Genomic DNA, 26,774 nt, shown 5'->3' with positions numbered 1-26,774 from the left:
TTCGTGGAAGCAGAGACACATGAATGTTGGCTTGGAGCTGTAAGGACGCGACTCCCATCACGCAAACGGAAACATGGAGAAACGCTCCATAACGGTGAAAGGGCCAGTGTGTGCTTTCTCTTACCCACTGTCTCAACTCCTCCTCCTCCTCCTTTTCATCCCCCTCTCTCTCTCTCTCCTTTCCATCTGGTACTTTTCTTCTTTCAGGTCACACTCATTATCTGTCGTTATTAGGACACTCAGTTTTGTTAATAACCAGAAAAAAACCCTTGTCATTTTATCGCAGCTATGTGGAGTCTTCAGCGGACTGAGCCCTTTTTATAACTTTTTTGCGTCTTTGTTTAAAAGAAAAAAAGTCTTCAGGACACCGAGGACAAACTAAAAAGGATCCATAAGCTTTAAAGCACGGTAGGAGAGAGTGTCGGATATTGTTATTTTATTTTAAACGTTGATTTGTTGTGCTGAGAGTCTGATACACTTTTGTTGTATGGGGCTGGTCGACACGTAGACTTCTATATGACTGCCTTATTGCATCTATTCACTGCCTTGATTTTCCATGTGTGTTTTTATATATATATATATATATATATATATATATATATATATATATATATATATATATATATATGAGAGAGAGAGAGAGAGAGCAGTATCTGTCATGTTTTACTGGGTTTTTCAGTTCATTCGAAAAGGTTTTTTGTTTTGTTTTTTTTACTTTTTTCTGGATCAAACATACCAGAGATTCAGATAAGAAAAGAAATCATTAATAAACCTGATAATAAGCACAAAAGCCAGGATGGGTACTGTATTACTGCTATTACTGCTATGATGTTATGGCTGTTCATTGCTTTCTTATTTCTTCTTCCTACAACATAACCAATATCCCTCATCATGCTAACTGTGGGTTCTGGGGTGTGTTCGATTTCTTGTCAGACATGTTCACTAACTTTGTACTAAATCCAGTTTGTTTGAAATAATAGCCAATACGCCCTATTTTGTTTGTTCTGCAATTTGCTCTCATATTTTTCATTTTACGGGAAATTTCCAAATCATCTATTTCTTCGAAACATTCTGTAAATCCCATTTTTATTCAATCTCTAGATCTGGTAGCTCCAGTCCTTTATGTTAGTCAGCATTATAAAACGCCTTCAATGATCGGGTTTTAAGCAAGAAAAGGCAGGGAAATTACACAAATGACCATAGATTTCATCAATTACCTGTGTTCAACATTGAGGCAAAGATCAACCTATTCCTACAAGTGGTGGTTCAAGTATTTGACTTTCAGATTTGCACCACTAGGGCCATGGTGCCCCGCCAGTCAATCTCACCCCACTGCCCTGCAGAAAATGGTCCACTTTGGCATACCACTTTTCTGTCAAATATTCTCATGAAATGCAAATCTCTATTTCTGCTGCTGCTGTTGAAAAACCATACATTTGAATAAGACTGAGGATATTTATAAGATTTCCATAAGTGGCTTTTCTATGCTCTTATTCTAATTATGTATCATATCATATAAAGCTAGTAGTTCCGTAGAAACAACTCTTGTAATATTCAGGAGAGAACTAAAAAAAAAAAAAAAAACAATTATCTGGAAAAATAGTGTCACGAAAATTAAGTTTGCATTTTATCTATTCAAGGCATTATAGAAGGGAAAATGTAGGAAGTAATGCGTCAATTATAGCCAAAGCATCAGACTGGAAGACTGACAGCATGTCATGATGCCTGTTGATTACAGTCTTTTTTTTTTTTATACCAGTTACCACTGAGTATTGGTTTGTCCATACTAGTAGTAGCCTAAAACAGGAGCAATGTTTCCTATATAAGTAACACAGTGTAGTAAAATAATATTTTTAGAGCTAAGGTTATGTTCTTTGACTGTAAATGTACCATTCCAAAGCCAAAGACAGAGTACAGAGCAGTGTTGTAGTTTGAGTTTAGGTGGCTTAGGAGCATTTTTAACCACTTTAAATTTAATTTAATAATAAAGGAATATCTTATTTTATCTTATTTTAATCCATTTTAATGGATAGAGACCAATTTCCTACTGGAGGTCCCTATAAATGTCTAGGATTTTTTTATCCAACATTCACCAAGTAAAGATCCAGTAATATGTTATACAGAAAATAGTAACTAACTTTCTATTTTTCATAAAAATAGAAAGAAATTGTAAAATTGTTTAATCCAGGTTCAGAAATAAGGCAGTCGAATGATACCAGTATATACTATATTATATATATATCGTTTTTTTTCATTGCATCTCTTACTGTATATAAACTCTGTTTATTAAGAAATTATTATAATTACATTTTAAGTGTAAAAAAACCCCCTGCAAAATTAGGTTAAAAAAAATTTTGAGAATTATTTTTGGTTTGAATTAAATTTTTGTAACTTTGCATTTGCAAGAATGTTCTCTTTTTAATAAATGGTTATTACAATCTTGTATTTGTAAGTATGTCTGTTTGAAAGGCAAACGTGAATGAGGTATCCTGTTGTGTATTCTCACAGCATTGCTGAACTAGCAGCACTGACTGTGTAGTTATTGTTGTTTCAGGCTCAGACTACTGAAAAATATCTCTTTTGAACTATGAACTATGAACTATGAACTATATTTTTGAATATAACATTTTGAACTATGGCTCGAGCATCCCGGGTCAGTCAGGTGAAAGTTTAGAGGCTAGAGATTTCCAAATGGTTGTGGAAAATGAGGCCTTGGTGAGATGCTGAATCCGACTAATTTACTCAAACAAACGTATGCGTTAGTTACACAGTGCCAGTTGCTCATTCATTTGACCACCTTGTTTGCTTTTCTTAACTCTAGACAGCTGGTTTACATCAGGCCTTCATGCAGACTAGCAGACAGGCATGCACAGCATCCATGCTTCTGTTCAGCATTCCAAGACTTTTTCCTTTTTTTTTTTTTTACCCTTTCTTCTCTACAGATCTAGGTATGAAGCACTTTCAGCAGTGGAGACAAATAGTCTTCCTCGTTTTTGGCATTTGGGTTCCATCGTGCTTCACTCAGACAGCGTCCACTGTGAGCCCAAGTCCCACACCAACATTGAAGTCGCCTGAACAGCTAAAGTTTCGACTGGCTGGTCATCCGCGAAAGCACAATGAGGGCCGAATTGAGGTTTTTTATAAGGGCGAATGGGGAACCATCTGTGATGATGACTTCTCACTGGCCAATGCTCATGTGCTCTGTCGCCAGCTCGGGTTTGTCTCTGCTACAGGCTGGGCCCACAGCGCCAAATACGGAAAGGGCACAGGTAACAATAATAACACAGCAATCCCATTTTACCTATCAAAGATCTCACTCAAACTGCATCTACGTAATAGTTTCTGATTGGCTTTTGTGTATGTGTGTTCCAGGTAAGATCTGGTTAGATAATGTGCAGTGCAGTGGTAGTGAGAGGAGTATATCCGTGTGTAAGTCACGTGGATGGGGCAACAGTGACTGTACTCATGATGAAGATGCTGGGGTGATCTGTAAGGATGAGAGGCTGCCAGGATTTGTTGACTCCAACGTCATAGAGGTACAGTCTGTACCAAATTGTCTCATCTACACAAGCCACTTTAGCACACAGATATATTTGTGTGAGTGAATGGGTAAAACTTTAGAAATAAAAACTTTTGAATTAAACACATTATATGTTACAAAACTTTTAATTTAATAAATTTGCAAATGGATATCATATCGAAACCTTTTTGGGGCCTACTTATGCACCCTGTTTTTATTATTGTCTGATGTCTTCTACTGACTTTTTCCGTTTACCCCTCTCTGACCGGCATCTGTGAAAAATTACCTTCATCTGAACTTTACCCTGACTGACTGTTCAACTCTTTCTGTCTTTTTATTCGATTTTACTGCCCTCTTGCTGTTTCACTTGCGAAGATTTGGTCTCACTGGCTTTCTTTCATGCTTGGCTGCCTTGTGTCTTCTTTCAGGTTCAGGTGGATGAAAGGAATGTGGAGGAGGTGCGTCTCCGGTCGGTGGTCGCCAGCAAGCGGTTGCCAGTCATAGAGGGAGTAGTGGAAGTGAAGTATAAAGACAGCTGGGCTCAAATCTGCGATAACGGCTGGACACCTAAAAACTCAAGGGTTGTCTGTGGCATGATGGGTTTCCCTCATGAGAGGAAGGTCAACAAGAACTTCTACAAGTGAGAGCAATAGATTTATATGATAATTTTGGAGGCTCTCCAAATAACATTCCCTGCTCACACAGACACATGCTGAGAAATGGAAATAATGAATCACATTTTCCTGTGTGCTAGCTGGCTACGACTAGCCTGTATCTGACAGGAAGTGCAATGCTGCTTGACACTTGGACCACATATAAAACTAACACATACATACAGATTACACACAGACAAGAAAACATAATGTACAGACTGCATTACATACCTATACCAAACACAGACACTGCTGGCACACATAGACCGTTCTGCTTGGTGTTTACCCTGAAACACAGAGAGCAGTATGTTAGTGCACTAGTTTAACACTGAAATGACTGTTGTATCAATAGTCCACTATGTTGTCTGTGGGGGAAAAACTGGTTAAGAGTATACATTAACACTGTCTACCATAATTCATAATCTATATGTGTCTTTTAAAGTGCGTGAGTTTGTATTCTGCTTTATTAAGATAATGTTTTGCGGAAATTTATATTTGCATTTTCTACATACATTTACTCTTAAGTTTACATAAGATTGGTTGGGAAAAGAATGGGTGTGCTTGTGTGGCAAAAAGACAGAGGCAGTGTAAAATATGGGGTAGTCACCTTAAAACAGAATGTTAGAGGAATGTCGCACTTTTAGGAATTACTGTTTCACTAAAGTTCATGCTGTACCACTAAGCCACCCCCTTTTTCCCCACACACACTTGCAAACAAATACACCACCACCACGAATAGTTTACAGAGATACACACACACACAGAGGCAACATTTTTAAGTCTAATTGCATGAAGCAGTGCATTAATAAAAACCAGTGTGTGTTGGGAGATGCGAGAAATGTTTTTGTGGATAATTAGCTTAACCCAAAACTGAAAGTCCAGAAATTCTTGAAAAAATGTAGCTGGGTTATAATTTAAATTTATGTTTTAAGGTCAACAGCATAGTTAAAGAACCCTTAATCAGTCACCCATGATTTTCTGCTTTACTGGGGTATACATATGAGGCAACACAGATGCCAAATTCCTTTAGCCTTTCATCAACGATTGTGCTGTTTTTCACAGGTTAGGTTTTTCATCAGATTTTCAGTGTGTGCTTTATAGCTACTTAACTACAAAAGCATGTTCCAAAATCTATTTTATTTGAATCCATAATTCTGGAGGTGACTGCATGCGTAATGTATACAGCACTGGTGGATTATTGTAATACTGTTTTTAAGTTTTCTTTACAGATTTTCTTTTGCATCGTGCAATTAGACTTGAAATGTTGAAAAATTTTTTCAAAACTTTTTTTTTCCACCAAGGGTGTCAGTAATTATGGAGCTTACTGCACACTAAACCTGCTTGTGCGGCGTCTAACAGGATTTCCACTTCCCCACAGAAGCTTTTTACAGTTTCCGAAATATTTTTGGAAGCTGTAAATGGAAGCCTGTTAGGACTGTGGCAAAGCACAGTTATTCATGTACTGGTACATAAAACACACTGTGATACTTTGTGCAAAACACACAACAGTCTTCAATAAAATAAAATCAAATTCATCCAGGCAGACGAAGTCTGCTGTAGTCTGCCATGTAGTCTGCCACTAAAAAGAAGATTTGATTAGTAATTATTAAGTAATTATTAAATATTAAGATCTTATTAAATATGATTAAACTGTGTATGAATGTAGAATGTAGGATGTAATTATAACTTTCTTTACATTGATTGTATGAGACAAAGTGGGAGTTAAAGTTTGTTACTATTTCAAAGAACTTTGTATGTGAGAATGTTCACATTTGTAGGATCAGACAAGAGAATATTTTAAATCCATGTAAAATATATTCTTTTCCCATCCCTTATCTCCTGCAGGAATTTCAGAAAGAGATCAGCTGAGCCAAAAGTCAAAATTAGAGTAAAAGCAGACAGGTATCATCTAAGGGGAAGAAACCCGCTAGTGCTCTCCCCCTAGAGGTCTAAAGTGCATTGTGTCTTGTAGAGATTCATCTATAGTAGTGGTAACCACTTTCTAACTAACAATTAACTTTTGCTTCAGGAAAAATGAATTTCTTCATTATCTGATGGATAACTGAGGATAATTCAGGTGTTTTTTAAGTGAAATTATTTGATCATTGCTAAGCATGCCTCACTGTGTTTTACAGCCTCTTAACTCTCCAGAGGCCCATTTAGTGCTATAATGACCCTATCCAGTTTCATCGTAACGGTGAAAAACTACAAACAATTTGGTGGTGGTTTCAGGCACCTGTTTCATGTTACTTTTTGAGTTTAATTGTCTCTATAAAATTAGCAGGAAAGATGACCATATTAACAGATGTTATAAAAAAAATATATATATATATAAACAAACAAATAAATGCATATTCAAAGCAGGATACATTCAAATAATAATATAAAAAAATAATATATTTATATGGATCTTTAAATGGATGACAAATAAGCATGATGCTAATGACCTTATAGTCTTTTAGTAAGATAAGCTATGAGGTTCTTGAGATTATGAGGAAAGTGAACTTGTCTCTCACACCTATTTTGTAAGGAATGTAAATGAAATATCATGTTTTATTTAGCATTTGCTGTGGTGGTATTAATCCCAATCATTTTATATTCAAATATCTCATATAGTATAATTGATTGCAGGTTGAAGAATGAACATAACAGTAGGCTCTGACCACTATTTGTAAAGTTTTATATCTTTGATTCTCTCCTCTTATATTTATCACACTGTGTATGCTGTAACCAACAGGTATTCACCAATCACATTATTATCTTTAAGAAAAAGAAATCAGTAAATCAATTCTTAGTAATTGTATGACTTTATTTACATAATGCATTTTGCTGCTACAGAATGACTAATAGCATTGAAAAACATTGAACAGCAGTTTCATGCCGTAACAATCATTTTTGTATTGTTCTTCAGGGTTTAAATGTTTTACAGTATGAACCTTTAAATGTGTTCTTCATTTTACACCCTTTTACTTTTGTACTTTTGGCTTTAAAGAATTTATTAACATTTAGCAAAAAGAAAAAAAATATATATTAATAAATATTAATAAATAATGAACTTTTCATTACATAACTGGTAATATAGAATATCCCAATAAGTTACAGTACACTGTATTATGTGTGTGTGTAACTAAATTTGTTGAAACAAGTAATAAGCACATTTAGTAATTTGTAGTGCATTTATAGTGTAGTAAAATTTGCATTATTTAAGCAACCCAAACATCAAAATAAGACAAATATATATCTTAATATAACCTTTTTATCCAGAGTGACAAGATACAATTAAACATTTAAGCTTTAAGGCTCATGTGATGCTAAGACACAAGAGTAAACACAAGAGTAAAGATTGAAATGTTGATTCATGACTAATTTAAGCCAAATACAATGGACCCAGTGATTAAATGGTTAAAGAAAGAGACTCATGCTGTACACTGGTTATAAAGCAAAGCAGAGAAAGTATTTGGAGCCTGGTGGTTACAGCGAGAGAGAGAATGAGAGAATACAAATAGAAGAGAATGATTGAGTACAAAAGGCATGACAGGAACCACTGACTCTTTCCCATCTGTTTGTTCTATTACCATAATTCAAAATTATGTATGTGTCTGAGAGAAAAACTGAGAGATATGAAAAAAAGAGGGCATTCTTGGTTACTTGCGATATAATAAAAGCAGTTTATTTATTACTAATACTTACTAACAATATGATAACACTTTTTATTGATGGTAGTAGATACCACTGTTACTCACACTGTTGCTGAAGTGTCATTCAGTTTTTTCTTTGGCATAATGTAAGAATATAAGCAGGGTAAAGTATGTAATTGTTACTAGTTGATGTTACATACTTTTAACTGATACTAGGTTTAAAAAGTGTCTATTTTCAGGGTATTATTTCCTGCATGTGTGCTCCTATGTTCACCTATACCTATGATACACTATATGATCAAAAGTATGTGGACACCCAGGAGAGGTTTTTGGAACTGCGTAGTTCGGACTAAGTCTGTAACGGGATGTTTAATATGGGAATTGGTCAGGTGTCCACATACTTTTTGGCCAAATGGGGTAAAATCACAGTAGATGCAGTTTTTTTTTTTTTTTTAACCACCTTTCCCATGTGTCCATAATATATGTGCATGTTAGGTTTATCGTGGAAATATGAATGTTGTTTCATGTTTAATGAATGTTTGCATTACAGGCAAGAAGCCAAAGCTAAAGCTATCACTAAAGCTAGCTCTAAGTCTAAACCTGCCAACTCAGCTACAGCCAAAAGGTAACCTTGGTAAAATTGGTGGAAATTTGCAGAGAGATCAACATTGTACAGATGCTACCAAGTGTATAGGCTGCTTATTTGACCATTAAACTACATTTAGATACAATCAGACTAAATAAAAGTAAGGAAAAGAGGAAAAAGTCTATTCAAACACTTCAAAAATGAGTGTTTTTAGGTCTCATGTAAATTGTGATTAATTAAGAGTGTGATATGGAAAGAAACCATTTCACACTAACACTTGTCCTTTCAAATCTGTCCCTTTCTTAGACTCTCTACAGAGCGGCAGAAGAATTACTTCCTGGTTCACTCTGTGGCATGTTTAGGCACAGAGGTGCACCTAGCTGCCTGTCCTCTGGAGTTCAACCAGGCCAATGCCACTGGAAACTGCCCAGGTGGTATGCCTGCTGTCGTCAGCTGTGTGCCTGGACCAGAGTATGCCCATAACCGCGCCATGAAGAAAAAACTCAAATCCTCGGTAATATGCCATGTGTATTACCTACATCTGTAGTGGTAATTAAGCCTCCGGACTATTCTTATTACTTATTTCCTTTTGATAGAGCACAGTGCGACTGAAAGGTGGAGCAAAGCCAGGAGAAGGCCGTGTGGAGGTGCTGAAGGGAAGTGAATGGGGGACGGTGTGTGATGATCGCTGGAACATGCAGTCTGCCAGCGTGGTGTGCAGAGAACTAGGCTATGGCTCCGCTAAGGAGGCGCTTACTGGCGCTCGCATGGGGCAAGGTGTGATATAGAAAGACACCAAGTATCTATAAAAATGTTTATGCTTATGTGACTCTGTGTGTGTGTGTGTGTGTGTGTGTGTGTGTGTGTGTGTGTGTGTGTGTGTGTGTGTGTGCTGCAGGCATAGGTCCGATCTACATGAATGAGGTCCAGTGCACAGGTCATGAGCGTTCTTTACGGAACTGCCAGTATAAGAACATCACTGAAGAAGACTGCAAGCACACAGAGGATGCTGCAGTCCGATGTAATGTGCCGTACATGGGCTTTGAGAAAACGGTCAGAGCAACCCTTTTTTTCACACACACAAACACACAGACACACACAACCACTACTGTAACCACTGTAATGTAATAAAACTGATTGAATATACTGAATAGCTCTGTTTAACTTTTTAACTTGTTAAGCATCTTGGTACGCTAATATTTTTTTCTTTCATGTTTTCTCATGATCACGACTTTATTTCCTCGTGACAGATTTCTTGTGATCACTACAATTTGCTTGTGATCTTGACATAAGAGATTGTGATTACAAGGTAATTTTCTCGTGATCTTGACATTGATTTCACGTGATCACGCAATAGTTTTCTCATTTGCTCGTAATCTTGACATAACATTGTTTCCTCCTGATCACTTTGCGACACAATTAGATCATGCGATTACAATTTTGTTTATGTTGGGATCATGAGAAAATTAAGTCGTGATAACAAGAAATCTACTTTTGGTACGTGGAGAAAATCAAGTCGTGCTCATGAGAAAACAAGAAAGAAAATTATACTATAATGCATGGCCTCTTAGGACTTCTGTATGTTGGTAATACAGAATAATGATCCTAAGCACTTCATATACTGTATTTCAATTCTATGGATTGGCTCATATTGGGACATCTGGTGTTGAAACTGTGCAATTGCTGTTGATGCATAGATAATCCACATAAACATGACACAAATCACACAAGTTGTTCATTACACTTTTGCAGTGCAGCTCCTCGTGGCATGACTGATCTTTGCACCAGTAATAAACACTAATTAATACACATAAGGCAATGTGATTTTTGTAAAATTTTGTTAGTGTTATTGTATATATTCTGATTGTGGTAGATTATTTTTAAAGATTTATTGTTTTGGTTTTTTTGTCCCTTGTATTTCTGCATTATTATCATAGTCATCAGAAAGAAAATTCCTTTCTTTACTTGACTAAGTATCAGCTTTATCAGTTTAATTAGGCGATTTCTGTTGCCTGATTAATAGTCTGATACACTAAATAGTGTTATTATTATTATCATTATTATTGTTGAGAAGACTATAATTAGCAACTGAAGCATTGTAGAGCAGTAGTGTATTTAATGCAGATTACTTTACATAATTAAGCAGTGTTCACTCCGGTTACAGTATGCTCCTATGGGTAATGTACTGCTGAAATATTATAACTATTAAAAAAAAAACCCTACCCATAATATTTGCCAGTTATGTAAACTTTGTTAGAAATGACAAAACTAAATTAAACCTTTTCTAATTCGGGAACATTCAAGCCCTTCCATAAATACATTTATATTCAATTAGACTCCGACTCATAACATACATTACCCACAGTGCATCTGCTTTTCCAAGTCTTTCCTAACCCTTCTTCCTATATAGCCATGCTGCTGTAGAGGAAGTTGACTCTCTCCTGCTTCTTTTCTTCTTCGGCTGTGTCCTGATCAGGTGCGTATCACAGGCGGTCGCACACGCTATGAAGGCCGCGTGGAAGTGTTGCGTACCAGCACTAATGGATCGCAACACTGGGGTCTGATCTGCGGAGAAGGCTGGGGTACCAAGGAGGCCATGGTGGTGTGCAGACAGCTAGGCCTTGGATACTCCAACCATGGCATGCAAGTAGGACAATACTACTAACATTGGCAACCACTGTCCGCTTTGCGTAAACCTGTTCCTAAAATCCATCACCGACCCTTAACATATGACAAATCACTGCGCTAGTGACAAAACACTACACTTACAGTAACGCATAGAAAAATAGAAGGGCAGCTTGTAGGTAGTGCAGGAAGAGACATGAACGGTTGTGTGACTGTGTGGTGTAAATATATGTAATGACGTGATGTAGGCTCTGTGTACAGGTACGGCTTGTGGGTGGGCGGTCGGAGTATGAGGGGAGAGTGGAGGTTTGGGTGGGTCAGCACTGGGGCAGTGTGTGCAGTGAGGGCTGGACCACCAAAGAAGCCATGGTGGCTTGCAAACAGCTAGGGCTAGGTTTCAGCATGCATGCTATTACTGTGAGTACACACACACTCAGACACACAGACACACACAAATGAATTTCTTCTTTAATGAAAAGCAGTGATCCACAAATTGCGTACAAGTCTGCATTATGGTACTTGGTTTTAGACTTCATTGTGCATTCATTGACCAGTTTTGACCTAATTTCTATCCATTGCTTCAGAGCACAGAGAACAGTATATACAAGGTGGTATCAAAGGTTTCAAGACTAATTCGTAATGCGCCAACAGATGGCAGCTCAAAGTTGCACACAGAGTCACAGGGAGCACCGACCTTCATAAGCCAGTGTGCCAAAAGACATCATCCAGTGTACATCAGCAGCTGCATCAGCAGCATTTCATCATGGACAGCAGGTTAGAACAAACTCAGCTTGAAACGGGTCAAATCTGCCACAGAGACATTTGACATGATTTGACAAGTTTACGGCGATGCTAAAATGAGTTGTTCAATGGTGTTTCAAGAGCGGAAGAACATCACTGAAAGACTACGAGAGATCAGGAAGACACCATTGCAGAGATCAAGCATAAATCTCAGACGGTGCTTGAAACGCTTCGAGAAGAAGACTTCCAGGACATATTCCAGAAGTGGCAGCACTGGGAGCGCTGTATTGCTGTGCAAGGGGGCTATTCTGAAGGTGATAGGTTGTAAATGTAAATAAATAAAGAACTGTAAACAGAGCTAGACTCAAAACCTTCTGATACCACCTTGAAGATATTAGGATCCATTGGTATGAGATCTGTTTAACTGCTAAAATCTACTGTTGAAGCCAGCACATATACAGTACAGGAAGTCCCCAAATTACAATGGAGATGCATTCCTATGACCCCATCATGAATTGAAAATATTGTAAGACGAAACATGGCCTAACCCACCAAGGAATCTTGAGGACTAGTAATCAGTGTAGGGTAGTATACAGTAATTTGTTAATAGTTTTACAAATTACAGTATTTAATTTAGCAAAACAGAGCAATTTACAGTACCGTACTGTATAAACTATACAGTATAAATGTATGTAGCAGCGTGGACGAGCGCCGATTGGAGGGTAGAGCATATGCTACTACATTTACCTGCCATGCGAAACTTTTACAATTGTGTTGTATCGCTTATTGTCATCGAAGAATGTATGAAATTTGTTAGAAAAAAAAACATAGGTAAAAATGTTTTTCCTAACGTTCCTGAACATTCGGTCCAGCTGCGGATTCCCAAAATGTTAAGATAATCCGCAACTTGCTGTTAGGTTTCAAATGAGAACCGACAAATTTTCCGAGCCGCGGGTTCCAAACTTGTGAATTATCTGGGGTTGACTGTATTCTTAAGCGAAAGGTAAATCTGTTTGGTGTTTTCTGTTCCTTCCACCTTCACACATTTTTATTCAGTCCTCAAGAAATCAGCACAACAGTGTTTGTGTTTGTGTCATGTCCATTAAGGAAACGTGGTACTGGGATGGCAGTAATGTGACTAACATGGTGATGAGTGGTGTAAAGTGTACGGGAGAAGAACTGGATCTCAGCCAGTGCCAGAAACACAAAACCGTCACCTGCCAGAAAACAGCCACACGGTTTGCCGCAGGGGTTATCTGCTCAGAGAGTGAGTCAGCATAAAAATACACCCTAACACACATATATGCACACAGCATAGGATTGCATGTATGACAATTCATTTGGTTTGTAACAGTTTAAAACAAAATGAGGGTGCTTTAAAAACAAAATAGGTGTGACAGGAGATGGCTGCACAGATAAAAAAAACAATAATATATGATGATATGATGATATTCAGCAGGTTTATAGGCTGTTGACATGGAAACACTTGGCATCTTATAAATCTGTCTTATATCATCTTATATCTGTCATAAAACAAGATAACCAGATCATTTCGATCAAAGAATCCTCTCAGTATAAACATTAGGTCTAAAGCCCAATCAGTCTTAGTCTAATGCTATATATGTAATTTAGCGTGCAAAAAGTTTGTGCTTATTTTTGTTTAGTTTGTCAGTATTGTAAATATATATGTAATTGGCGTATATCTGTTTTTCCTCAGCTGCGTCTGATCTGGTTCTAAACGCACCCCTGGTGCAGCAGACAGCATATATCGAAGACCGTCCTCTACATATGCTGTACTGCGCTGCAGAGGAGGACTGTCTGTCTAAAAGTGCAGCAAAAGTTAACTGGCCATATGGTCACCGCCGCCTGCTTCGCTTCTCCTCACAGATCCACAACATTGGCCGAGCTGATTTCAGGCCTAAAGCTGGACGTCACTCATGGGTCTGGCACGCATGTCATGGGTAACCATTAGCTGTGTTATATTTTGGGCAGGAGGGAAGTAGTTATTTTTTGCAGACTTTTTTTTTTTTTGTTTTGTTTTTTTTACTAAAGAATGCATTTAAGAAAAATGCATAATGTGTGTTACTGTGTGGCTGTGTAGGCATTATCACAGCATGGATATCTTCACTCATTATGACTTGTTGAGTGTAAATGGTACCAAGGTGGCAGAGGGACACAAAGCTAGCTTCTGTTTAGAAGACAGCGATTGTCAGGAGGGTAAGACAATCCAAAACAAACATGCACACACATACACAAATATAGACTAGATATTAGTATGGCTAATCTCTAAATGACGCACTGGTATGTGTCAATATTGCAGGTGTTTCCAAGCGCTATGAATGTGCTAATTTTGGAGATCAGGGCATCACAGTAGGATGCTGGGATCTGTACCGGCATGACATCGACTGCCAGTGGATCGACATCACCGATGTAAAACCAGGAAATTACATCATGCAGGTCAAACCTTGTGTTTTGCAAAACATTTTGTGTGTATAATAATACTATTGCTAAAAACGCAATATAATAATGCATGGCATTACAGAGAGAGAGTCATTTCACATATGGAGGGTCAAAACCATTTTACTAAAGCAAGAAACCCAGTTAAGACTCCAAACCTCTACACCACAACCGCAACTGTGCCACTGACATCATTTGGAGCAGTTCAGAATCAATATTTGTCTAATAAAATGAAAAATTATAAAAACATTAAAAATGCAACCTACTTAGCAGAGATGCAGACTCATAATTTGCACCACTCCTCAGATGCTGTAATCCAGTGGTACCGCGCGTATTCACTGGTCAGGAAGTGGTGAACAAACTCTTTCCCGGGCTGAGACAAGCTAGCTAGCTTCGGGGTTGGCCGACCTCCTCACGATGTCTAGCTTTTCTTGAAAATGGATTTTTAAGTATGTCCCAGACCAAATCAATTTCTCTTCCTCCGTAGGCATAAAAATAGTCTAATTTGGACGTATTATTATGTGCACATAGCACATAGAGGCTGAAATCTGATCTAACATCCACATCCACATACTGGAAGCAGTGCAGCCAAGAGAAACGCTACGAAATGAAATTAATAAACTGTTGGGAATAAATTAATACAATTTCATGGAACAAATATTAGAATTAAGGTTGTAAATGTAGGTCAGTGCTTCTGATAGTGTTTAGGCCAGCAGAGAAGGCTTTGCTGGCCCTGACCGCCCGCCACTGGTTCTTTATATGTGTAAGTTTGTCCCTAATGAGCGAGCCGTTGGCGACATTGGCAAGGAAAAAGTCCCTAAGATAACATAAGGAAAAAACCTTGAGAGGAACCATACTTGAGAGGAAACCCATTATAATAATGCACCATTGTGTTCTATGCGCATCATGGTCTAAGATTTTTCACTGTATTTATTGAATGTGTTAATCTATATGGTTTTTGGTGGGATTTGAAGATCAAATTATCCAAAAAAAAATCAATAAGAATTGTGCTGATGATTTTGAAATGTTTGAATTATTTCTCATTTACATTTAAATGTTTTTGGAAATTGTATACTGCAAAAGTATTTAAATACATTAATTATGAGAATTCTACAAATATATGCACTGTAAAACAATATTTATTCCAAGCTTAATGTGTTTTGTATTGTTGCCGTTTCAGGTTGTGATAAATCCTAATTTTGAGGTGTCTGAGAGCGACTACACAAATAACGCCATGAAATGCAACTGCAAATATGATGGCCACAGGATTTGGTTTCATAACTGTCACACCGGTGAGAGTTCTTTTTTTTATAGCTTTGTCCACAAGTACACTTTCATACTGTAAATCCAGAATGTGTTATGTACCGCTTAAAACATAGCAAACTTATGCCAGCAACACACACACACACACACACACATAAACACACACACAGACAGAGTTCACAGAGTTCACGTTCACAATCCCAACCACCTTCGAGAGAAATATTTGTCTTCTTATTTACCTGTCCTTTTACATCTTCCTTCTTTTTTATGTGATTAGAGGTAGGTAACGCTGACTATAAGTGTCTGAGAATGACGAAACATCATGTAGTACAAAAACAAGTGTATGTAATAAAATAAATGAAAGAACCAAAGAACAAAAAAAATTATAAAACAGGCCAAGTACCAAATATTATCATCATTACTATTACTATATAATTCTATTACAGAGTTTAGAAGCAAGATGAATAGAATTTTTTTTTCCTATTGAATTGACTGCAGCCCTTCCTCAACTGTGCAAAGTGTTTTATCTGACATAAGCAAGACTTTGCAAACTTAAAGACACAGCCAGTAATACTTTACAACAATCCAGTTTCAAATTGATGATAGCACTCACTAGCTTCTGCATCATGTAGAATTAGATTACATTGGTTTTTTTGTGTTCCCGTTTTAGAGACTTGCATAGGAATCTGATTTAGTGTTACACCAAGAACTAAGCAGTCAATCTGAATGGTATAATCTTTGTAACCCTTACAGCTAGTGTTGAAGTTTTAAAGTAGTCTTTCTGGTCTTTCAAGCTTTTCTCTCTTTCACAGACTTTTTCTTTTTACATAACTATGCAACTACAACTGGTCAAACTGATAAGTGTCATTACACTCTGTTAATGTGGCTGTGGAGATTTGCCCATTCTTCCATAACCTGGAGCACAGTCTACATTCAAATTCATCCATTTCATGCCAGTTCTTCTACACCAACCTTGGAAATCCGTGTCTTCATGGATTTCACTTTGTGCACAGGGCATTGCAATGTGATCTCACAGAAAACAAACAATTCTAATTTTACATTCTAAACAATTGCATGCATCCAGCTTTGTAGCAAAGGTTTAGCGTAGACAGTCGAGGGTATGATGGTCAGGTGTCCTCATGCTTTTGACTATACCCGGTATGTATTGTCGGCATAGGCCTAAAAGCCTAATTATTTTCGTGTGCATGAAATTATTGTTGACTGTCACTGACCCACTGTTTGTTTGGTGTTCATATCCTGACAGGTGATGCTTTCAGTGAGGAGGCAGAGAGGAGGTTTGAGAAATACCCTGGACAGATCAATAATGAGATCTCCTAATCCAGCAGATCATTTCATCATTGCAGTTTTTAATATGGACTGGATCATATATAGTATATTAGCCAGGTTACAGAGTAGGGATCTCTCTAACGCTTTTCATGTACACACTCAAGGACACTGAAATATTGTTTTATCACAGTTATCATACATGTACCTCATTTGTAGGTAACAACATGGGCATTAGTCTTTTTAGATATAATAATCAGAACATTACCCAATCTAGTGTCTACCAGGCATTTATTCACTCCATAAGCATAGTTTATGTTCATGGTGCTATGTGCTGACTGCCAAAAACGCTTGAGGACAGCATTATTATACAAGTATTACACAACAATGTGCAAATGTGATAGCTGTCTTCAAATGTTCTACTTGAATAATGTGTTTTCATCACACAGGAATAAAGCTGAAACAGCTATTCCTCAAAACAATACATAAAGTAATAGAATCGTAAAAACAGTATCATAAAAAATATTTCCCATAATGCTATTCTTACTGAGGGTCTTACAGAGACAGACCCATCAAAGTAATGAAGGTTTTTTCTTTAATACAAAGGTTTATTCATGTTTTTGGATGTTTCTGGGTTCAAACTCATTATGTACTTTTATGCAGGTATTGTAAAATTATGTTACATATTCATGTGGTATTTTTAATGAAAACCTTATTTATACTTTACATGAATCACAGTTTTTTTTTTTTTTACTTTTAATTATACACACCTAAGTAAAATGCTTTCTAATTTATAAACTTTTGCTGACTGGCTCCTGACCATTCATGTCGCTTTTTTAATCGTTTTCTTTTTTTTCCCCCCAAATAGTATTGTAGTCAAATGTATGCGAAAGTGTGCATTAGCAACCTGATATACTGTACAGAGTGTTGCTAAGGAGCACTCATGGTCTTCTGAAAACTTACGAGACTCATATCTCAAACACTATTTCATACATAGCCATTTGCTGCTACTTTAAAGAAAGATACATGTCGGAATTAAAACTCCCTCCTTCACATATATAGCGATAGCCAAGTTCAGTCATAAGAAATTGGGGCTGCTGAACTTTCTAGTTTTAATTTGGGCGAATTTTAAGAGAAGAAAATATAAAGCGATATAATGTAATATAAAGTGTGTCAATACTGTTTATTTGTACAAATGTTAAAACACAAACCAATTTATTCTCAGGTCTAACGCTCAATTGTGCTCATGACAATTTGATGACTTCATGTATCAGTCATTTACACATTGATGCCTGTTCAAAAAAAAAGATTAGCCGTTGCAAACTGGTTCATTAATAAATTAATCCTATGAACCACAGAGCATGTGACCTTTTCAAATTAAGTTCAAACTCATTTCTAACATACACTTAAACCTGGTCATTTCAAACCCTGTTAGAAAAAATGTATATTCAGCATTTTTTTCATAAGCCAAAATACTGAAGTTTGTTATTCAGTGAACTCAGGGGTCATGTGCAGCATCAGAAGATCCTGACCTCTGCGCACCACCATGTTGATGCTGTCACTTGTCCTTACTGCATTGTAGATTTCTTCCGATGTGTTCACCTTTAACCCGTTGACCTCCACCACGATGTCACCTGGTTTCATACCCGCTCTGTTACAGATACACACAAAACAGAAAGTGAGGTCACGTGACAACAGGTTGTTTATAAACCATATAACACAAACCAGTTTAAGGCGTATTTACACACACAGCTCACTTTATTAGGAACACATATACAATTGCACATTCATGAAGTTCTAATCATGTAGCATCAGCACAACAAAATGATATAAAAAGCAAAATATAGTAGTTTATAGTACTATAGTATAGTAGTGATTTGAAATGCCTTTTTGATAAGAGGTCAGAAGAAAATGGCCAGCCTGATTTAAGCCATTTATAAGGATATAGTATATATTATCCTTTACAATTGTGGTGAGCAGAAATGCATTTCATCATGCACAATGCTTTGAACCATGAGGTGGATGGGCTACAAAAGCAGTGTTTCTCGTTTTTCACACAATGGAAAAACTAGAAAATTGTGGGTTAAAATCCCGGGACATTCCAGAACAGTTTCTGAAATACAGAAACCAGGCCATCTGCCACAGTTAACAGAGATACTATACTGATTGTTACTTTTTGTTACTGTACCAAGTAGATTTTTCTGGTATCATTACAATTTTTTACTTTCACTCATTAAATTGTTTACACAAATATCTGTACTTCTTATATTCTCAAACCCCTCTTGATACTTTGGTGACTATTTGAGACATGATCAACATTTTTTTCTTGTCATTGCGTGGCTTTTTCATCCTACTACTGGTGTATCATTTCCTGGCTCTCACACACCACAGACATAGATTAGCCTACGAAGCTAACAATGAGCAAAGCAGATGGCAACAAGAAGTTCTGCTAACACGGATGAGTCAGAAGGAGTCAGTGATGTAAACATGACTGAGAACAGACACACAAAAAGAGGTAGTAGTAATGGCTACTTTACTTCAGTACATGTCAGAGACCAACCTTTTACTTTAACCAAAACATGAGTATCTGTTCTACTTGAGTGAAGAATGTGGATACTTAGCCAGTGAGATCAGGATTTTTCCCTATTCTGATTTTTATTGTGAACATTAATTGAAGTTGCTGAACTGTCCCAATTATTATTGTCATGCTGCCACGTTGTTGATTAAATAATAGCATGAAAGGCCAATACGTGCTTAATAAGTGTACAGCATACATCAAATATAAACTGACTGACCACAAAAAAAGTCATTGTAATATTTTGGTTTGGACAGCTTATTGCTTTGATTACAGTACACGTTCACTGTGTTAATCTATATAAATAAACACAGTTAATGTGTACTGTTATTAAAGCAATAAGCTAAATCTTTACTGATGCAGGCCAATAATGTGGAATCCTTCTGAAACAGAGCGACATCTTTTCCATGACCGCAGGAAATGTCTTCTGACAGTTATTCACGAAATGAGAAGCTACCCACTGCATCAGTAGTTTGTGTTAAATACCTTGCAGCTGAAACACAGTAATTACTGCAGTAATTATCTAATGGAATCCTGTTACCTTAATTAACCTCGCTCAGTTAAATCCAGGTGGTGACTATATTTTTTTCTGGACATGCAGCGTATGAACACAAGCTCAATTTGATTTGTTTACTGGTGTACTACAGATGCATGAGCAGTAATTTTTACTGCAAGTTAAAATCAATGTGCTTTTATCTCATACTTAAGATAAGTGGCAGTTGGGAAATTTCTCTGTTACATCAGCAAAAAAAAATAAAAAGAAGTGCAAATATATAAAAGAATAGAGACATGATACAGTATATACACAACACAATATATAAAAAAAAAAAAGAAAAAAAAAAAAGAGACCACAAGTAAGTAGTTATGCTTTTTCTTTTTTTCTTTTTACAATAAATTTGTCTGGTTTACAGTGGTATAAACTCTTACTGATAACAGGCACAAATTAATCACTTTGATGCACTAATACACGCAAAGTATTTATTTAACTCTGTAAGCTGTAAGATTTGTTATTAGATTGGTATTTTATAATTGACAAATACCTCAGCATCCATTGAAAATCAAAAACAAAAAATTGTGCTTAAATTTTTTAGTATGTAGTCAGCAATGTTATGAGATTTTTCAGGCGTTTACAGTGGGTACGGAAAGTATTCAGACCCCATTAAATGTTTCACTCTTTGTTATATTGCAGCTATTTGCTAAAATTATTTAAGGTCATTTCTTTTCCTCATTAATGTACAGACAGCTCCCCATATTGACAGAAAAACACAGAATTGTTGACATTTTTGCAGATTTATCAAAAAGAAAAACTGAAATATCACATGGTCCTAAGTATTCAGACCCTTTGCTGTAACACTCATATGTAACTCAAGTGCTATCCATTTCTTCTGATCATCCTTGAGATGGTTCTACACCTTCATTCAAGTCCAGCTGTGTTTAAATATACTGATTGGACTTGATTAGGAAAGCCACACACCTGTCTATATAAGACCTTACAGATCACAATGCATGTCAGAGCAAATGAGAATCATGAGGCCAAAGGAACTGCCTGAAGAGCTCAGAGACAGAATTGTGGCAAGGCACAGATATGGCCAAGGTTACAAAAAAATTCTGCTGCACTTGAGGGTTCCTAACAGCACAGTGGCCTCCATAATCCTTAATCCCTAAAACGACCAGAACCCTTCCTAGAGCTGGCCGTCTGGCCAAACTGAGCTATCGTGGGAGAAGAGCCTTGGTGAGAGAGGTAAAGAAGAACCCAAAGATCACTGTGGCTGAGCTCCAGAGATGCAGTCAGGAGATGGGATAAAATTGTAGAAAGTCAACCATCACTGCAGCCTCCACCAGTTGGGGCTTTATGGCAGAGTGGCCCAACGTAAGCCTCTCCTCAGTGCAAGACACTAAAAAACACCTGAAGGACTCCAAGATGGTGAGAAATAAGAATCTCTGGTCTGATGAGACCAAGATAGAACTTTTTGGCCTTAATTCTAAGCGGTATGTGTGAAGAAAACATGGTGGTGGTGGCATCATCATGCTGTGGGGGTGTTTTTCAGATGCACAACAAGACAATGACCCTAAGCACACAGCTACGATAACGAAAGAGTGGCTTCACAACAACTCCGTGACTGTTCTTGAATGGCCCAGCCAGAGCCCTGACTTAAACCCAATTTAGCATCTCTGGAGAGACCTAAAAATGGCTGTCCACCAACGTTTACCATCCAACCTGACATAACTGGAAAGGATCTGCAAGGAGGAATGGCAGAGGATCCCCAAATCAAGGTGTGAAAAACTTTTTGCATCTTTCCCAAAAAGATTAATGGCTGTATTAGATCAAAAGGGGGCTTCTACTAAATAATGAGCAAAGGGTCTGAATACTTAGGACCATGTAATATTTCAGTTTTTCTTTTTTAATAAATCTGCAAAAATGTCAACAATTCTATGTATTTCTGTCAATATGGAGTGCTATGTTTACATTAATGAGGAAAAGAAATTAACTTGAATGATTTTAGCAAATGGCTGCAATATAACAAAGAGTGAAAAATGTAAGAGGGTCTGAATACTTTCCGTACCCACTGTATATGATTCGTTTCTTTCGGATTGTACACTAAGCATCGAGAGGTATGCGTTAATACAGACAAAATAATTGTGATATACTATACTGTTTATTGTACAGTACTAACTAAACATTTACATTGATTATGATCATGAATGGCAGCAGCAGCAGCAGCAATTTGCAATAGTTCCTAAGTGGTGCATCATCAAACTATCCTGAACTAAAATAAATGAAAAAGCAGTATATTTAATAAACGCAAAATAAGAATATATTTTACACATTAGCTAGTCAATGTTGTGAGTGTTAAACAGTAGTGAATATGATGCTGTATGTCAAATTTGTAAGCAATATAATTGAATCTGCTGACCTGTTGGCTGGAGAGCCCGGTATAACACGATGGATGAGGATTCCATGTGTTACGTCAGGGAATGACGGATCACGCATCTTCAACTCGTTCATTATACTGAAAGGTAATAAGACATCAGCAACGACTTATAAGATGCAGCTGTATAATATTTAGTGCGTTCGTATATCTAGATTAGCACTGTCGGTTAAGGTACCTGGGTGTAAGAGTTAACATCATCACTCCTATGTAGCGTCGTTTGTTTTTAGACCCACTGAACCAGGAACCTGAAAGCAACAGAAGAGCATTGAGAAATCCAGCAGCAGCATGACGAGTGATAGAAAAGAATGAGAACAGCGGTCCGTCTTACTCTTTTTTTCAGTAGCCTGCTCGAGAAATAGACGAAGTCTATCAGAGGGAATGGCAAAGGAAATGCCAGCAGTCACTTTCATGGTATTAATACCAATGACCTCACCATCCTGAGTAAAAAAAAAACAGTTTGAATACTAAATGTGTGATACAGTTGTTTAAAGTAGGTGATTTTTTTTCTTAAAAAATAAAAATAAAAAACTCACCAAGTTAATAAGTGGACCACCTGAATTCCCAAACTGTAAATGTACATTGCAAATAATAAATCATAAACATTCATAAGTTTGTTTTTATACAATTAGAGCCTTAAACAAACATGTAACCTAATGTAAACAATTCAGTGCATTCTCACATCTATGGCTGCATCGGTCTGTATGTAGTCCATATTGCCATTAGACAGGCCCAGTTCTTTGCCCCCTCTTTGAGCTGAGCTAACTATTCCAGATGTAATGGTGTTCCTCAGAGCGAAAGGGCTCCCCATGGCAACCACAAACTCCCCCTGACGCACATCCAACGACTTGCCAAGAGGCAAAGTGGGCAACGGATGCTGTTAACAACCCCAGAAAAATGACATATCAGTAATAATGCCACTGAGGTTAATAAACATAGAAGACCATGAGCTGTAACCAAGCAAACAATATCTCTTTTATCATCAGTAACATTCAAAATATCATCAGTGTTACCTTGGCATTGATTTTAATTGTTGCGATGTCTGCGGCCTGGTCCACATTTTGTACAATGGCATCGTATGTCTCTCCATTGGCCAGTTTGACACGAACCCCACGCTTGTTGGCTACTACATGGGCATTGGTCACTATGAGGCCTTCAGCACTAATGATGAAGCCTGAACCATTAGAGATAGGGAGCTCACGGCCAGAGAACGGATGCCTGTTAAGAAATGATAAACGTAATGGCTTAACCTATAGGATTCTTCATAACACGTGTGTTTATTCAAACTAATAAACCAAATACAACAATTATATATTGACTATAATGTTTAACAAACAAGAAGGGCAGCATTGCTGAAAGTCCATAGTGCCCCGGTCTTCTGGGTGTAATCTAATACAACAAGGCATTAAACCATAACCATTAAACTTATATAACGATGAAATTATTCAGTTGAATAAAAATGTACACATGTGCCTAAAGAACAGAAGACAAAAATTTTTAATAAATATGAAAAAAGAAATTTGTTTCCACATTTTGTATTTGTATTCATAGAGGTCTCTTTTATTATAAAATAATATAATTATTTATTATAAAAAAATTCTAACAAAAATGCTCGAAAAAACCTTTGATATTTTGAAAAAAAATATGATAAGAATTTAAAATATGACAAATATCCTTAAGCAAAGTATTGACTCACACAGGTCTTTTGACCTCTTATGCATCCTCAGTTTTGAATCTTTTCTTTCTTTTTTTAAAAAGGTCATAACCAACTTTCAACAAGATATTCCTTAATAAGTATGGGGTTACTATAAAATATTATAGAAGTTACTGTGTTATGTTGATTTGACTGTATTAAAGTTTATTAAATACAATAAAATGTGCTTTTTAAGCTAATTCTCATGTTAAAATGTTACCATATGCCTAAAACAGGTAATGAGCACTACTGTGTTATTAATACCCTAAACATGGTACTTTGAAGTATAAGAAACGTTAAATAAATATATATAAATAAATATATTTATATTCACTTTATGGCCAAAGGATTGTGGAGGGTCTCTGACCATCTTAGACTTGTGCTTCTTGAACATACCATTCCTGATTTTGGCCCTCATCAGTGTCAACACATCTGGGATAGTTTTCTACTAGATCTTGTGAGAATCTGCCCATTCAGCTGGAATATTAGTGAGTTTCTGATGGTAAAAGAAAAAGGGCCTGCAATGTTCCTGTCAATCCCAAAGCTATTTTATGGGGTAGAGGTCAGAGGTCTGTTTAGGACACTCGAGTTCTTCATACTGTACACAGAATCGTAGTCATGCTGGAACATGTTCGGGCCCTTTCGTTTCAGTGAAGGGGTTTTAGTAATATTAGTTTGTTACAAATGCAGTTTCATTTTGGAGAGGTACACAGGGCATGATGGCCAAAAGTTTGTGGACACCTGACCATATTGTATAGACAGTATAACACAGCTGTTCTATGATGTATTTGGTACACCCACATTGTGTAGTATTGGGGAAAGTTTGCAAACTGAAGCTGTCTAGAGGTAAACTCACCGTCCTAATATCTCAATGTAAACTACAGCAGGCGCTGACTTCTCCACTACATCCGCAATAAAGTTGTACTTATAGCGCGGACTGTCATCTTTATACGGGGTAGCACAGAAGACTGTAGGGATAAAGTGATGGAGCACAGAGTTCGTGATAGATCGGTTCCTCTGGGAGACGCCTTTCTCCTGCTCGTCCTGATCACTGAGTAAAGCAGCTCCGCTCAGCCCCAATCCAAACCCCGCTACTCCAAGGACACATGTCCCAGCTCCTCCACTTCCTCCACCGCCGCTGCCTTCTTCCCGTCCTCCTCCCGACACTAGAGCTCTACAGACGGATGTGTTTTCTTTTGCTGGTTTCTCTGAACACGTGCTGGATAAAGTTCGTACAAGTCCCGAAGGCGACAACTTCACATGAGCTCCACTGTGTCGGAGGCACGTCATCATCCTTAGGAAAGGGAGACGTGTTGTTGCCATGTTGCATCAGATATGAAACAGTTCGTCAGGAAATTCTGCAGCCCGTTTGACAAGTTTTCTTCATCTAGCATTTATTATATATATTTCTAAAGAAAAATCTCCGTGGGAAATCCACCGCACCCTCGTGTCAGAATAAACTCAGGACTACCGCTTTACAGTAGTTCAGCACTACATCCAATAGTTGTTCAGGAACTACATGCTTCCTACTCCGGAAGTTTCTATTTGCGCATGCGTGGCCGCGTCCGATCATAAGCTAAGCACATGGTGTGTGTGTGTGTGTGTGTTTTAAAAATCCATATACATCATTAATTGAACTATTATTAGTGATTGGTTTAGAAAAATGTCAAATGAGGATATCATTAATAAACTATATTTTTATATTGCACCATACAGATAAGATCCAATAAATATTATATTTACTAGTAAAAGTAATTAAACCGTTATGTTGCCTATATATTGTGTATAATTAGTTATATATGAATATAAAACTCATTGATCATCATGATGTACATCTATGAGTTAATAGAAATAATGAATTAACCTCAGCGGTGATGTTATAAATATTCAGTTACCCCATAAAATGGTTTATATATTATTTCTCCAGAAATTATATTACTCAGGGTGAAATTGGTAAAGAAGAATATCATCTTCATGTCGATGCTGTGTTACTACCAGTGACAGACGTAATGGTTTTACTTATATACTGAAAGCCAGAGAATTACTGGGGAACACTTGCTTTAGCACACTAACTCCAAATAATCTTACAACCAAACACCTCTCAGTTAACAAAATCAGACATGACATATACTGAATAACAATTAGGATTTCCTGGGGGGTGGGGGGGAATAATAATTTGATCCAGAAAAAACCCCCATAAAAGATGGTTATAAATCAATTTATCTTTAATCGAGTATTTGATCCCATACCAACCAGAAAGAATTCTGACTCCCACAGACCCACATTAGTCCTGTCTCTTTAGGAAAGTACTCCTAATGTCAAATCATTATGTGAATGAAAAACATCACAGAATCAACCTCTTCCTTTCAAACCTCTCCACCTCCATGGGAAAGACCAGAGAGCTGTCAAAGGACTTCAGACACAACATTGTAGACCTGCACAAGGCTGGAATGGGCTACAAGACCATCAGATTGTTGCACTGTCCGTATGTTTTTGGTCATTGTCATGCTGGAAGACACATCCACCACCCAACTATAGTGTTCTGACTGAGATCAGGAGGAGATTCTGCAGTGCATGGCCCCATTCATGTGGTGAAGTCTTCCTGTACCTTCAGCAGAGAAGCAGCCCCAAAGCAAAATGTTTCATGTTTGACAGTGGGGATGGTGTTCTTGGGGTCATATTCAGCATTTCTCTGCCTCCAAGCGCTACATTTTGGCCTCATCTGACCACATCACATTCTCCCAAGCATTCTCTGAACAATTCAGGTGTTCACTGGCAAATGTCAGACGTGTCCGTTCATGTGCATTCT

At 37.2% G+C, this 26,774-nt stretch overlaps 2 protein-coding genes and 1 long non-coding RNA gene across 5 annotated transcripts; 2 read left to right on the top strand and 1 right to left on the bottom strand.

Annotated features, from left to right (window-relative positions):
* The first annotated feature begins 30 nt into the window (after positions 1–30).
* Positions 31–17,565, top strand: loxl3b (lysyl oxidase-like 3b). Of its 3 annotated transcripts, XM_083540295.1 has the most exons (16): positions 95–408; positions 2,822–3,269; positions 3,373–3,536; positions 3,949–4,160; positions 6,019–6,075; positions 8,362–8,436; positions 8,704–8,911; positions 8,994–9,174; positions 9,296–9,450; positions 10,874–11,044; positions 12,871–13,030; positions 13,481–13,724; positions 13,865–13,980; positions 14,084–14,220; positions 15,401–15,512; positions 16,748–17,565. In XM_083540295.1, exons 2-16 carry the CDS (start codon positions 2,846–2,848, stop codon positions 16,819–16,821), a joined length of 2,490 nt encoding a protein of 829 aa, XP_083396421.1. In that variant the 5' UTR covers positions 95–408; positions 2,822–2,845; the 3' UTR covers positions 16,822–17,565. The 3 variants fall into 3 exon arrangements, with proteins under 3 accessions (XP_083396419.1, XP_083396420.1, XP_083396421.1); XM_083540293.1 differs by lacking the exons at positions 6,019–6,075; positions 8,362–8,436 and having other exon boundaries at positions 31–408; positions 2,943–3,269; XM_083540294.1 differs by lacking the exons at positions 6,019–6,075; positions 8,362–8,436 and having other exon boundaries at positions 34–408.
* Positions 16,831–25,508, bottom strand: LOC310725383 (serine protease HTRA2, mitochondrial-like). Its single transcript, XM_083540305.1, has 8 exons — positions 24,822–25,508; positions 23,286–23,490; positions 22,955–23,149; positions 22,809–22,841; positions 22,604–22,712; positions 22,451–22,520; positions 22,258–22,353; positions 16,831–18,418 (listed from the first exon to the last, which is right to left on the bottom strand). Exons 1-8 carry the CDS (start codon positions 25,286–25,288, stop codon positions 18,253–18,255), a joined length of 1,341 nt encoding a protein of 446 aa, XP_083396431.1. The 5' UTR covers positions 25,289–25,508; the 3' UTR covers positions 16,831–18,252.
* On the top strand, positions 18,387–22,803 carry LOC310725397. Its single transcript, XR_014533347.1, has 3 exons — positions 18,387–18,849; positions 20,476–21,722; positions 22,179–22,803. It is a non-coding gene; the product is annotated as an uncharacterized lncRNA (long non-coding RNA).
* Positions 25,509–26,774: the final 1,266 nt, after the last annotated feature.

This window comes from Silurus aristotelis, assembly GCF_946808225.1.
Source record: "Silurus aristotelis genome assembly, chromosome: 4".
NCBI classification, from domain to species: Eukaryota; Metazoa; Chordata; class Actinopteri; order Siluriformes; family Siluridae; genus Silurus; species Silurus aristotelis.
The sequence above is the reverse complement of the archived record's forward strand: the minus strand, read 5'-3'. Positions and strand labels throughout refer to the sequence as shown.

What these genes read in the sequence shown, in the direction of transcription:
- loxl3b (XM_083540295.1), top strand. Translation starts at nt 2,846, where the DNA reads ATGCAGACTAGCAGACAGGCATGCACAGCATCCATGCTTCTGTTCAGC. An exon ending in AGAAAAAACTCAAATCCTCG is followed by an intron (nt 8,912 to 8,993) that starts GTAATATGCCAT and finishes TCCTTTTGATAG; the next exon opens with AGCACAGTGCGACTGAAAGG. An exon ending in TGGCGCTCGCATGGGGCAAG is followed by an intron (nt 9,175 to 9,295) that starts GTGTGATATAGA and finishes TGTGTGCTGCAG; the next exon opens with GCATAGGTCCGATCTACATG.
- LOC310725383 (XM_083540305.1), bottom strand. Translation starts at nt 25,288, where the DNA reads ATGGCAACAACACGTCTCCCTTTCCTAAGGATGATGACGTGCCTCCGA. An exon ending in GTGGTCCACTTATTAACTTG is followed by an intron (nt 22,713 to 22,808) that starts GTGAGTTTTTTA and finishes TTTTTTACTCAG; the next exon opens with GATGGTGAGGTCATTGGTAT. An exon ending in CCGGGCTCTCCAGCCAACAG is followed by an intron (nt 18,419 to 22,257) that starts GTCAGCAGATTC and finishes TATCTGTAACAG; the next exon opens with AGCGGGTATGAAACCAGGTG.